Genomic DNA, 12,857 nt, shown 5'->3' on the forward strand with positions numbered 1-12,857 from the left:
CAGATGCTTTCTCCAGTTGCTGAGAAAGCACATGTCAGTTTCCTCTGAGCACTCAAAACTCAGATTTTAATGATTTGCCCTCTTTCTAGTTTGTTGGCCTCATTTTACTTTTCTGCCTAACCCTTTAATCACTCTTGCCTTCTGCTGTCTGCTGCATCAAACATCTTTGCTCCCCTTCCTTCCTCCTTCTCTTTTTAGTAACCCCATTAGCTTTTCCATACCTGGGTCTTGTTCATTTATTGTTTCCCAGTAACTTGACCACAGGCCCCCGATGGCATGTTGCCCTGTCACCATCCCCAACCTTTTCCAAAACTATTTTTCTACCATCAACAAACACCCTCCCCATTCAGAATCTTCTTTATGTGTCACCTACATAGACATTTAAACCCATGTTCACGTCTTAGTCATGCTGAAAACAGCTACTTACATTTCTCCTTTAATAATCACCTCTTGAATAGCTATGCTTGTGGCAGGGGAACAGTGACATAGATAAACCAAAAAGGCAAATATTCCCAATACATTGGACTTGAGAAGTCATTCTGGGCTCTCAGGCCATCTTCCTAATGATACTTAGTTGGACTGATATGGAAATGAATATCTACTCCATTCATGCACAGCTTCTGAGGGGCCTGCAGGAAGCATAAGAAGCCATATATATATATATATATATCACAAAGTCACCAGGCTTAACTCACAGAGTGGAAATACGAACCAGGGGGATCCAGGCTTGAAACCTAACTTCTCTACATTCTCTCATTCAGGTGAAACTAGCCTAATGGTCTTCAACTTTCCCTTTAGGGTGCTATTTCCATCACCTTAATGAATTTATTTTTTAATCAAGACCATGCAGTTTTTCTTTTTTTTAACTTTTTCAAAAATGTATTTTTTTATTGATTTCAGAGAGGAAGGGAGAGGGAGAGAGAAGATAGAAACATCAATGATGAGAGAATCATTGATCAGCTGCCTCCTGCATACCCCCTACTAGGGATCAAACCTACAACCTGGGCATGTGCCCTTGACTGGAATCCTTCAGTCCACAGGCCGACGCTCTATCCACTGAGCCAAACAGGCTAGGCAAGATCTTCCAGCTTTTCAATAGCGTTTCTATGAGGACATGTGAGCATAGAGGAGGAAGCGATTCCTTCTCTTGGGGGTTGGTTTGGAAAAGACTCCTGGAGGGAGTGAGTCATCTCTTCACTGGTTCTGAATGCATGAGTTGTATTTCAGCATAACTCTTTCTAATTTTCCCCTACTCTTTGACATAAGATAGAGCTGAGAATTTGACCCAGTGCTCTAAATTAATATTTTGCTCTAGCCATGTAAAATTCCAAAAGGCGGCTCATGATTGTAACAACACCCCGGTGTTCTGCAGTTTTTCATTTTCATGGCCAACTCTTCTCACCTGCATGGATTTAGTGTTGCCTGACACTCCCTACTTCACATAGATGTAGAAACCACTGCTGTGGATTTATTTCTTTACACGTCTATTCTCAACAGTGACCTGAAAGCCTCTCCCATGTCCAAAACCACCTGGGCAGTCAGCAGAGCTCAGAGCAACAACAGTTTTGCTGTGAACAAGTGAAGTCATTTCTAGAGTGGTTCTGTTTCTCTGTCTTCCCTTGTCAACAAATTTTTCCATTATTCATGGATCATAAAGCAGCCCTCTAAAGGCTGAATTGGTACAAATCGATGTAATTTAAACCAATGAGGGGGCTAGGAATGAACGGGCAGTTTCAGTACATCTCACAACTTATTGCTATAGAACAAACCACCCCTATATTCAGTGATTCACAATACAAGCATGTATTCTTGCTCACCAGACTATGGGTTGGCTGGGTAGTTCTTTTGGACATGGCTGTGCTCATGCCTCTGTGGTCAGCTGATAGGAGCAGGCTCTGCTGATCTTGGTGGGCTCGCTGGGGGGCTGTCAGCTGACTGTAAGCTGGTCTAAATGGCCAGCTGGGACCATTTTGCAATCAGTCTGTCCCAATCACCTCTTTGGAGGTTATGGATTCATGAATTTATTCAATCAATATATAATGCATACCTCCTATGTGGCAAACACTGGGCTAGATCCGGGAATTCAGACATACTAAGGCATGTTCTCTAGAGAAAAGCAGATATTATACAAAAATCAATACAAAACCCTCTCTTCCATATCTTGATGTCAGTGAGATAGAATTGTTGTTCTTGTATTACTATTCCACATTAACTTTACTTACTTTGTGTATACGTTTATGCTACCTGTCCAAGGCCTGGGCAATGTTTGTACCTCCCATCCCCATATCTTCCAGATGAATGTTGCACAGTGCAGATATGGATGAGCCAATCATATGTCTGTGACCCATTCTGATGCAGATGACCGGACTCTCTACAGCTATATGTTAGGTGGCACACTGCCAGACATACAGAAGTCATTCAACCACTTTTGTTAAAGTGAATTCAATATCAGTCATGCAAATGCACCAATTTGGAAATGATACCTTAGAGACACAGGGGTGAAGTTACCGCCCCCTGTGTCTAATCAACAGATCATAGTGGGCCAATCAGTAGTCTTTCAAGCTTCGCAACTTGGGGATTTGAGTAAAAATAAGGTTTCTCAAATTTACCTCTTGGAAATACACATATTATCCTATGCTTAAAATGGGAGGAGGGCTTTCTCCTCGATTCCATGGGAAAATGTTTCGGTGAATATTAATGTTTCATGGCCTTTTGCAACAAGGGCTGGTTAATTACTGGATGAACAAGCTTGAGAACCACTGATTCTGGAAAGGATCCATGACCCTGGCAGGCTGAGGTCAGAGGAGCCTGGATTTGGATGGGCCCTCTGGTGTCTTCTTGTTTGGGCAGAGTCAAAGCTGCCGACCTGTAAACAGGTCAGGCCAATGTCCCCTTACTGTGGCCCCAGCAGGAAATCCATTTACATCTGCTTAAACACCTTGTTCAATTTTCCTGTTTAACATTCTGCTCTTCATAAGGACTACAAGCTGCTTCGGAACAATCTTGGGAAGGCAGTGTAGAGAAGTTGAAGGTTACTGGATGTTGTTGAGGCAGCTGACCTGGTAATTAGAGACTCCATGCAAAGCCCTTTAAACAAATTACCCCCAGCCAACAGCACAGCCACAAACAGCTCCAGGGCACAGGCTGGGGAGGGAGGGGGGATGGCAAAGACAGCTGCTTGGATTTATATCCCTGCTCACAGGGGGGGAAACAACCTTTGCAGTTATGATCAGTCTCTTCTTCTGCATGTAGGGGAGGAGTAGAGGGAAGAAAGGAAAAAGGAAAAAAAAAAAAAAGAAAACAGGAGAAAAAGCTTTTCTTGGCCTCCAAATTTTTCTAGTACCGAAAGGAGGAAAAGAAGGGAAGAGAAGCAAAGGCACCTTGGTCCCATCAGTCCCTAAGTACGAGGGGACCAGGGACCCTGAAGGGCTCAGCACCAGCTGCAGGCTGCAAACAGCAGGGATGAGAGGACCCTGCTGGCAGCAGGAAGCAGGGCTGGGCTCAGCACCATCAGCCTCAGACCCAGCTAAGCTTTGAAGGTTTCCTGCATTACTCTGCAGAAAGGCCTGTTTTTGCTGTTTTAGTCACACTATCCTAACATGAGTAGGAATATTTACCAAAGGCCGAGCAGCTCATTTGCATTGATCTCTACCCTCCCAGGCCACACAGCAAACATATGCCCGCTCTCAGAACAGGTCCCATCTTTCCTGCCGCTGCCCTGGAGTCTCCCAGGAAAAGAACTCCCTCCCTTTCTGAGGAGCCGCCTGGATGCTGACAAAGTAGCGCAGCCTGAGCAGCTCAACAACAGAAATGGGCTGCCCCCCAGGTCTGGAGGCGAGAGGATCAAGGTGTCGCAGGGTTGGTTCTTTCTGAGCCGTGAGGGCCACTTGTCCAGGCCTCTCCCCACGCCTGGTACTTTGCTGGCACCTACGGCCACCCTTGCGTCACCTGCTCTCTGTCTCCCTGTTCACGTGGCATTCCCTTGTGCGTGTCTATCTCTGTCCAAACGCGAAGGACACCAATCCTATTGAGTTGGGAGCCCACTCTACTCCAGCATGACCTCATTGTAACTAATTATATCTGCAAGGTCCCTGTTGCCAGATTAAGGTCACATTCTGAGAACTGGGGCTAGGACTCAACAAGGGAATTGTGAGGGGACACAGCTCAAGCCACACCACCACCCTCCAGATCTCAGCCTGTCACCCGTTGTGCGGCTCCAGCTTCGGCTGTACAGCCAAGTCCACTCGGCTGGCGTTTTATATCGACTCTAACCTTTAGCAGGGAATTCTAGCTCCTGCGCTATTCATAGCCAACGCTGGCCTCTTGCACTTGGCATTGTGCCGCTCTGCTCGCCGGCCTGACTGCCTTGTGTGTGGCCAGCGGCCTCTGCCAGGGTGGGGCAGCGGTGTGGGCAGGGTCAGCACCATCTGCTTGCGGGTCCCAGGGGACGTTTCCTGAATGAAAGAAAACACACGTACAGATCAACAGCAGCAACAATAAATTCTGAGATGACATTTCCAAGGTTCAGCACCTAAACTAGACAGTTTTCATGATAAAGTACATCATCATGTTACTTTGTGATTCCGCCAGCATAGTTCAGGTCTGCATGCCTCCATCATGCCTTCTCTAATCCACGTTCGTCCATGTGCCTTCTGACTCCAACACAGACATCGAAGCTGCCTCCTTCCTTCTTCGTCCCTGGCCTGTAACTAATCCCACTTTCCCACCCTCTTTCTGCCACGTGACAACTCCCCTCCTGGATGTATCCTCTTGCTGCCTCATGGCCTGCTGGCCCTGCCCCATTCCGCACCTGCCACCTCTGCTCACCTGGCAGCCCACCTTATGGATTTCCCCACGGCCCCTCCTTGGAGGACTCAGCCTCTCCTCCTGCTTTTGCCTCCCCATATGGCTTAGCCCTTCCCGCCTCTACCCCCTGAAATCACAGACTTGCACCTCTGCACCCATGTGTGCATTTAAATATCCTTGATATCATCCTACAGACCTCACTTAATTCCTGTAGTTCAAGAGGAGTCCTGACAAAGGATGGGAGAGACATTTCTTTTTACCAGTTAATGTGGTAGTAAGTTGTCCCCGAGCTTTGCGGGGGGAGAATGGGTCGTCTTATTGTTTCTAATGAAGCGAGACTCTCGCTGCATTCTCTCTCCTTTCTGCTTTCAAAGCAGCTTCTGTGGTTGTCAAGTACGTGAATGCTCATATTTATAAAAGGATGAAAACAGCAGGGCACTCCTGTTAAAGCGCTATGTAAAACACTGTGAGAAACACAAAGATGATCATCTTCCTGGATAGTCCAAACATGAATCAGTGAGGTAGAAAACACGTAATCATTCACTTCATCCTTGCTGATCCTGTCCGTTGGAATGCCTAGCGAACACATAAGGAAGACCTTTCTCTGTCTTCCCTTTATGCCTAGTTGGCACCTGCACATTCATTCAGCCCACGTTAGTTAAGTGACATTATGTTCCAGTCACACACTGGTCACAAGTCCTGGTGTTGGAAGGACTTTAAAAGCACCTCAGAGATACCATTTTTCCACCGGCAGGGCTATCCCCACAGTTGCCACGCTCTCTCTCCACACCCCCCACCAAATGAAACAAAATGAATAGCTAATGGTGAAAAGCTAGCTATAAAATTTTTCTGAGAAGGCATAGTAACATCTAGGAATTTTCTCTTAGTAAATGATTAAGAGTATGTTTAAACCTTTAGCTTCAAACCTATCCATCAAACCTTCTTTTATAATATCAAATAATGGAAACCACCTGAATGTACAATAATAGGAGACTGAGTAAGTTGATACTAAGTATACCTACAGAAAGGAATTCAGTGCAACCATGAAAATGTAGAAGCATGTCAGGGAAAGGTAGTCACGGTTTACAAAGGAGTGTATATAAGTACTAGAGGCCCAGCACACGAAATTCGTGCTCAGGTACGGTCCCTAGGCCTGGCCTGCGATCAGGGCCATCTTCCCCAGCTGCCCGCAGCCAGCCCTGCCCCCCGCTGCCACCCACCCCTGGTTCCCCATTCAACATCGGGTGATCGGTGCTTGACAGCCAGGGGAAGGGACCAAGAGGTCGGCTGTTCCTGCCCACTCGCCGGCCCCAGCCCTGCAGCATGTGGCCATCAGGCAATCGGAGCCTGCCAGCCGGGGAAAGGGACCAAGAGGTGGTCAGTGTGCCTCATAGTGATTGGTCCAGTGGTCGTTCTGGTTGTTCTGCTGGTAGGGTCAATTTGCATATTACCTTTTTATTATATAGGATGATCACATTTTCTCTTAAAACACACATGCATACGCCACATACTCTCGCCACAACCCCCCATAAAAGAACTGAGCAATTAGAGCCCAGAGAATTCACCATGACCCTCGCCCCCCACCAGGTAGAGGGATGAGATTGTGGATGGTTTTCTTCTTTTTACTCATCTAAATTTCCTAATTTAAAAAAATAAATTACATTTAAAATTGTTTTTAAACTGTTGAGAGAAAGAGCATATAAAGATAACATTTTCTAAATATCGCTCTGTATGTTTGCAGCTTACAGTGACCTAGGCTACTACATCATCAATAAACTGCACCATGTGGACGAGTCCGTGGGGAGCAAAACGAGAAGGGCCTTCCTCTATCTTGCTGCCTTCCCTTTCATGGATGCGATGGTGAGTAGGGAAGATCGCTGGCTTGTGTTAACTGCGGTAAAATATACAGAACGTAAAATTTAGCATTTTAGCCATTTTTATGTGTATAGTTCAGTACATTCACACGGTTGTGAATCTTCAGACCTCTTTTCATCTTGTAAAACTGAAACTCTGTCCCCACTAAACTCCCCATCCCCCCTCCCTAGCCCCTGGCAACCACCCTTGTACTTTCTGTCTCTATGATTTGACTCCTCTAGGGACCTCATATAAGTGGCGTCATCCAGTATTTGTCTTCAAATAATGTCTTCAGGGTTCATCATGTTGCAGCATGTGTCGAAATGTCCTTTTCAAGCCAAATAATATTCCATTATATGTATACTTCCCATTTTGTATATTAATTCATCAATTGGACATTTGGTTACCTCCACCTTTTGGCTATTGTGAATAATGCTGCTATGAATGGGGGTCCAAATATCTCTTCCAGTCCCTGCTTTAGTTCTTTGGGGTAGACACCTAAAAGTGAAATTGCTGGGTCATATAGTAATTCTCTTATTAATTTTTTGAGGAATCATCAAACTGATTTCCATAGTGGCTGCACAATTTTATATCCAGTAACCAGAAGGGTTCCAATTGACCATTTAATGAACCAGTCCATCTTGTCAGTGTATTTTATGAGAAGTGTCTGTACTCGCTGTAAATTGTGGCAGGCAGCAAGAGAGCCCATGTGAAAATTTTGATTGAAATGTGAAGTTCTATTCTGATATATTCAGGATATGGGGGATCAGGATAGCTTTCTGATAAATGTACCACTTGTGTGGTATGAATACCTAAAGCTTTTTAGAGTAAGAATCTCTTTAATATACTGATAGGATTTCATTCCTTTAAATACCAGCTTTACCACATTAGCTAAGGGCAGCTCACTTCCATAGATTAAATTCTTTTTCAGGATTCTGAAGAATTCTCATGCAATGTTTTTCTTCTATCCATCTGTATTATAGACATAAAGGAGACTTAGCAAAAATTATATATATGTATCTATATGCCACTAATATCCAACGCTGAAAAATAAGCCCTTTCTTTGGGCTTCATTTTAAATTACCCTTAGAAGGAGACTTAAAAATATGATGATCAGTACAGTTTTTACCATCCTTATCTCAGCTTTTATTTACATCAGACAACTGAGGTAAGGAGATATCTGTCTTAGGGTGAGGCAGCAGCCCCAAATCCATGGAAGACGAAACAACGTAAAATGTATATGTGGCCAATCTTCTCAGATATTACCAAAAGTCTTAGTTTGCCTACAGTTAGATCAATAACAGCTTTCTACAAGTTTGCAGGGTAGCCTTAACTATTAAACTCTTAGGTTTGATGCGAAGGTTCTGATTCTCAATTGTTAGGACTTCACTTTAGTGGGAAAATTTAGCCATCAGAACACATATATCTAGATTTTCTTTTTTTTTTTTTTCTTTAATCATCAGGTTGACACATAGCCAGAAAAAAAAGAGAAAAGCAAATGGGTTGGGACCCATAGAACCAGGTTCCCCAAGGTGTCCCTGCTGGCTGACCATGGCCCCACAGTGCTTTCAAATCAGTCAGAGCTAAATGAAGTGACAGCCTCGAATCCCAGACAGAGTCCAGGATATTGCTCTATGCCTGCGCACTGTCTGCATGGGACTCTGTAAACACAGAGAATTACAGTCACACAGTGAATTCAGGAAATGGGACTATTAGTAAAAGTGAATCGCAAACTCTTAGTTGCCCTGTATTCCACTTTCCTTCAGCTTTGTTCATTTGCAACGGTAGAGTTTCTAACACTTAGTATAACACCAAAATATGATTAGTACCCTTTTCTTCCATGTTTCATCTATCACTTCCCCGAAAGACTCCAAAGGTAAGAGATTTCTAATAAAAAACAAAATAATGAACATGTAGAAAGAGCAGGTCATCTCCCCCAGCACACACATGCGCACGCGCGTGCACACACACACACACACACACACACACACACACACACACCTACAGCATGGCCCTGATATATTGGTTGGAGAGATAATATTTGAAAACCACAAAGCTTATCATCCAGATGGCTTTTGGTCAACAAAGATAGCCCTGACGCTATTTGCAAATGTTATCTACAGTTTGCATTTCTTTTCATATTTGGCTCCTTGGGACCCATAAGCTGAGGAAGGAAGTAGATGTGGCAGCTGCTATGTAAAGTCTTGGCACAGGGCCATTTAGCTGAGATGAGATGTCGTTTCTGTGTCAGGCCAGATCGTCCTTTCCAGGTTTGGAAGATGATCCTTAAACTGATACTATCATGAACTTCAACCGATCCTATCATGACATTCTACCCTGCAGTCCCCTGCACTTTTCATTGTCTACTCCCCTTAAAGGACCTTCCTCTTCCTTCCCTCAAAGGCACAAAGTGGTAGATCAGATCCCACCCAAACTTGAAGAGAAGGAAATAGTGGGACCTTAATAGTCAGTGAGAATCAGTAATGACGGTGGTAACTCAGAACCAAGTTGAGCCCCATTATGATGGTCTGCTGCTCTGTGATTCTGGCTGCTTTGGGAGAGAGATTCCTCCATTCTTGGTGTTTGCCCAGCTCTTCCACCAGGCACGTGACCCTAACCAGTACACTAGTCTGCATACAGTTGGTATGAGGTAAATGCTGTGTAGCCACTGATTCCTCCTAAAAATCTAACAGGGATGTAGCCCCCAGACCCAGGTATAGACATTTTACCAACCAAAGAGTTACCAGCCTGCACTACAGAGGTTTTAGGGGGTATAAAACCTATTCCAAGAGTGCCCAGCGCATCGCAACAATCAGAAATAATATAATCCCAAAGGTGTACCTCATGCCAAATTCCTTTTTTTCTGGCAGGCATGGACCCATGCTGGCATTCTCCTAAAACACAAATACAGCTTCCTGGTGGGGTGTGCCTCAATCTCAGATGTCATAGCTCAGGTAAGTATGGGGTCAGTCAGCGTTCGCAGAACTGGCTGATGCCTCCTGTCCATTCATTCACTCTGCGGTACATCAAACGTAAATGTTTGTGAATCCAATGAGAAAAGGAGTCCCCTGTGATATAAGTCTGTATAATCTCACTAGAATTAGGGTTTTAGGAAGTTAAGTTAGTATCAGAGGTTCTTTTTTTTTTTTAACATATTTTATTGATTTTTCACAGAGAGGAAGGGAGAGGGACAGAGAGTTAGAAACATCAATGAGAAAGAAACATTGATCAGCTGCCTCTTGGACACCCCCCACTGGGGATGTGCCTGCAACCAAGGTACATGCCCTTGACCGGAATCAAACCTGGGACCCTTCAGTCCACAGGCTGATGCTCTATCCGCTGAGCCAAACCAGTCGATGCTCTATCCGCTGAGCCAAACCAGTTAGGGCTAGTATCAGAGGTTCTGACCTTGACTTTTAAAGAGTTTGCGTGTGGAATGACTCTAAAGTCATAGCTGGGACCTCTTGGGGTGGCCATAGGGTCTCTGTGCACTTGGCTTCATGGACCCTCGGCCCTCCATGTGGCTAACAACACATGGCCTGTCACTCAGTTTTAGAGCACTTAAGAATTATTCTTAAATGTTGTTGCTAATGGCCTGGCCGGCATGGCTCAGTGATTGAGCATTGACCTATGAACCAGGCGGTTAGAGTTCAACTCCCGGTCAGGACACATGCCCAGTTTGCAGGCTCAACCCCCAGTGGAGGGCGTGCAGGAGGCAGCAGATCAGAGATTCTCTCTCATCATTGATGTTTCTATCTCTCTCTCCCTCTCCCTTCCACTGGAAAAAAAATGTTGTTGCCACACAGGGCTGCCATCCACACGTCATTTCCCACATTTAAAAGAACCAGGAAGTCAGAGGCTGCCGGGGAAGAAGCCTCCCTTGCACTTTGTGCTGAGTCCAGTTTCCTGGGGTCTGGCACCAGCCCTGGTTTTCCATTCTCTGTTCTTCCTTCATCTACCAGGGATACCACATGAAAGATGTCGGCAGAAACTTAGATTTTATAACTATAATCTATAAATTAGACTTAGTTCAACATTCAGGGATATAGGAGAAGGATTTTTCCATGGAGGAGGAGGCTGGACTGATTTCTAAGCTCCCTTCTCCGTTCTCCATTCTATTCCATGAACATTTCCGTGCTTACCTTCCTGGTTTCCCCTATTGTACACGCTAGTCCTTTAGCCATCTTTTTGGAATAATCTACTGTTATACTGTTAGTCCCGCCCTAAAGACCAAGAGTTAAATTTTCAGATTCATTGCATTGACTCCATAGATCACAATTGAAAGCAATTTAAATTCATTCCTGCTAACACTGTGTGTGCATGCCTGTACATGCATGTCACACACCTGTGCGTGAACCTACAGCCATGTTCCTTCTCAGTTTTAAACCTGGTCCTGGCCCTCGTCTGTTGGGAGGGCTCCTAAATTCAGAATAAATGGGTCTGGTTAGTAGGAGCCATGGAAGCTGGATTCAGTTGGCACCTGGGTTCGGTCTATTCCTGGCGAAGTAGTTATTTTAAGCCTTATAGTTTGGGTTCCTAACACAATATGCTTGGGGGAGTAAATTTAATTTTTGTTCTTAAATCTTTTACCCCCACCCCCACCCCACCCTCGCTTCATTTCTCTTATTACCTAAAAGCATTTGTTAATTATTGAATTTGGAAATGAGTAAATAGTTTCTAGGAAAAGTCCTTTAAAATACTACTACCTTGGCATAGAAGGCAAGTAATCACCAACGATAAAATGAAAATAGTTGATAATGCTTTGGACTGCATTGGCAATTCCCATTATTTACAAATTTTACTAAGCTAATTGATTTCACACAGTCGCACAAAAAAGCTCCTGGTTTGGTTCAAATGTGCAATGCTTTTCTGTGCCGCTGTTATTGTAACAGTCATATGTTCCAATGATATTGCCAAGGGATTTATGAAAAATGTTGCTGTGTTTGTTTCATTGCATGTTCTTAGCTTGCTCAATATCAAAATGAGAATTCTCTTGAGGCTTTTGGACCTTCCTGGGACCTTCAGTCCTTTAATCTTTCTGCTGTCATCAGCCCTTGCCTTCGGAAGTCAGCTAGACCCCAAGGATCTGGGATCCAACCTAGAGCATCCTTCTTCATCACCAAGCCTTTTCAGTTTCATCCTGGACTTTAAAAAAAAAAAAAAAAATTTTATTGATTTCAGAGAGGAAAGGAGAGGGAGAGAGAGATAGAAACATCAATGATGAGAGAGAATCATTGATTGGCTGCCTCCTACACGCCCCCTTCTGGGGATCAAACCCGAAACCTGAGCATGTGCCCTTGACTGGAATCAAACCCAGGACCCTTCAATCTGCAGGCCAGTGCTCTAACCACTGAGCAAAACCGGCTAGGGCTAGACTTTTTTTTAAATCTTCCCTCTTCTCCCCATCTCTGCTGTGCTCCCCCTGGTCTGAGGAACCCCCTGTCATCTGCACTACCTGAGATGCCTCCTAACTCATGAGCCTCTCCTTTCTGCCCTGGATGTCCATCCTTACCCCTTGGCCACAGTGATCTATTCTCAGGGAAATTCCCGTCCCCTCACAACTGTCCCAAAGCCTGCTTTAAAATTGCTTCCTGGTGTTCATGAGATAAAAGCCAGAGTCCGTGGCCTGCACGTGCTGGACCCACAGCCCGGCTTCCTCTTTGAGGGCCTGTCCTCCTGCCCCCTTGCTCCCTGCACTCCAGCGGCAGGTCCTCCTTTCAGGGCCTCCTGTGGCCCAGCCTCTCCCACTGGGGTATTTGTGGATCCCTCTGCCCAGAAGGAAATGTTCTGCCCCAGTTCTCCTGCCTCCCTCTGGCTCCTCCCCCTACCCCGCTACTTCTGCTGAGGTTGTAGGTCTCAGACACACTCCACATGGGGTGCCCTTCCTCCCCCCACAGCCTGGCTCCCCAGCCATCGCCCTCTTTCCCTCAGGCCCTGTCACAGTTTGTCAGCGGTCGCTCACTGGCATCACTGTTTGGTCCCCATTTCTGCCTCCTCCCCTAGACTGTCAGCTCCAAGACTACAGAGCCCGGGATGTGTGATTTATCACTGACTTCCCGGCACTTGGCACAGGCCCGGTACATAACAGGCTCTCACCGGGAAAATCCTCACCATTGACACAGTAGGTTTCCCTCAGAAAATAACCCGACATTCTTCAATGGCTATTTGAGACTCAAACTCGTAATTCTAGATTGAAA

At 45.2% G+C, this 12,857-nt stretch overlaps 1 protein-coding gene across 1 annotated transcript in view; it reads left to right on the plus strand.

Annotated features, from left to right (window-relative positions):
* ANKH (ANKH inorganic pyrophosphate transport regulator) overlaps positions 1-12,857 on the plus strand; it is a 123,581-nt gene that overhangs the window by 76,280 nt on the left and 34,444 nt on the right. The window contains exons 3-4 of the mRNA XM_080680353.1: positions 6,548-6,666; positions 9,531-9,614. Of these exons, the coding sequence (XP_080536479.1) occupies positions 6,548-6,666; positions 9,531-9,614 (203 nt within the window). The remainder of the gene's footprint in view (positions 1-6,547; positions 6,667-9,530; positions 9,615-12,857) is intronic.

Source organism: Plecotus auritus, assembly GCF_963455305.1.
Source record: "Plecotus auritus genome assembly, chromosome: 7".
Lineage (NCBI taxonomy): Eukaryota > Metazoa > Chordata > Mammalia > Chiroptera > Vespertilionidae > Plecotus > Plecotus auritus.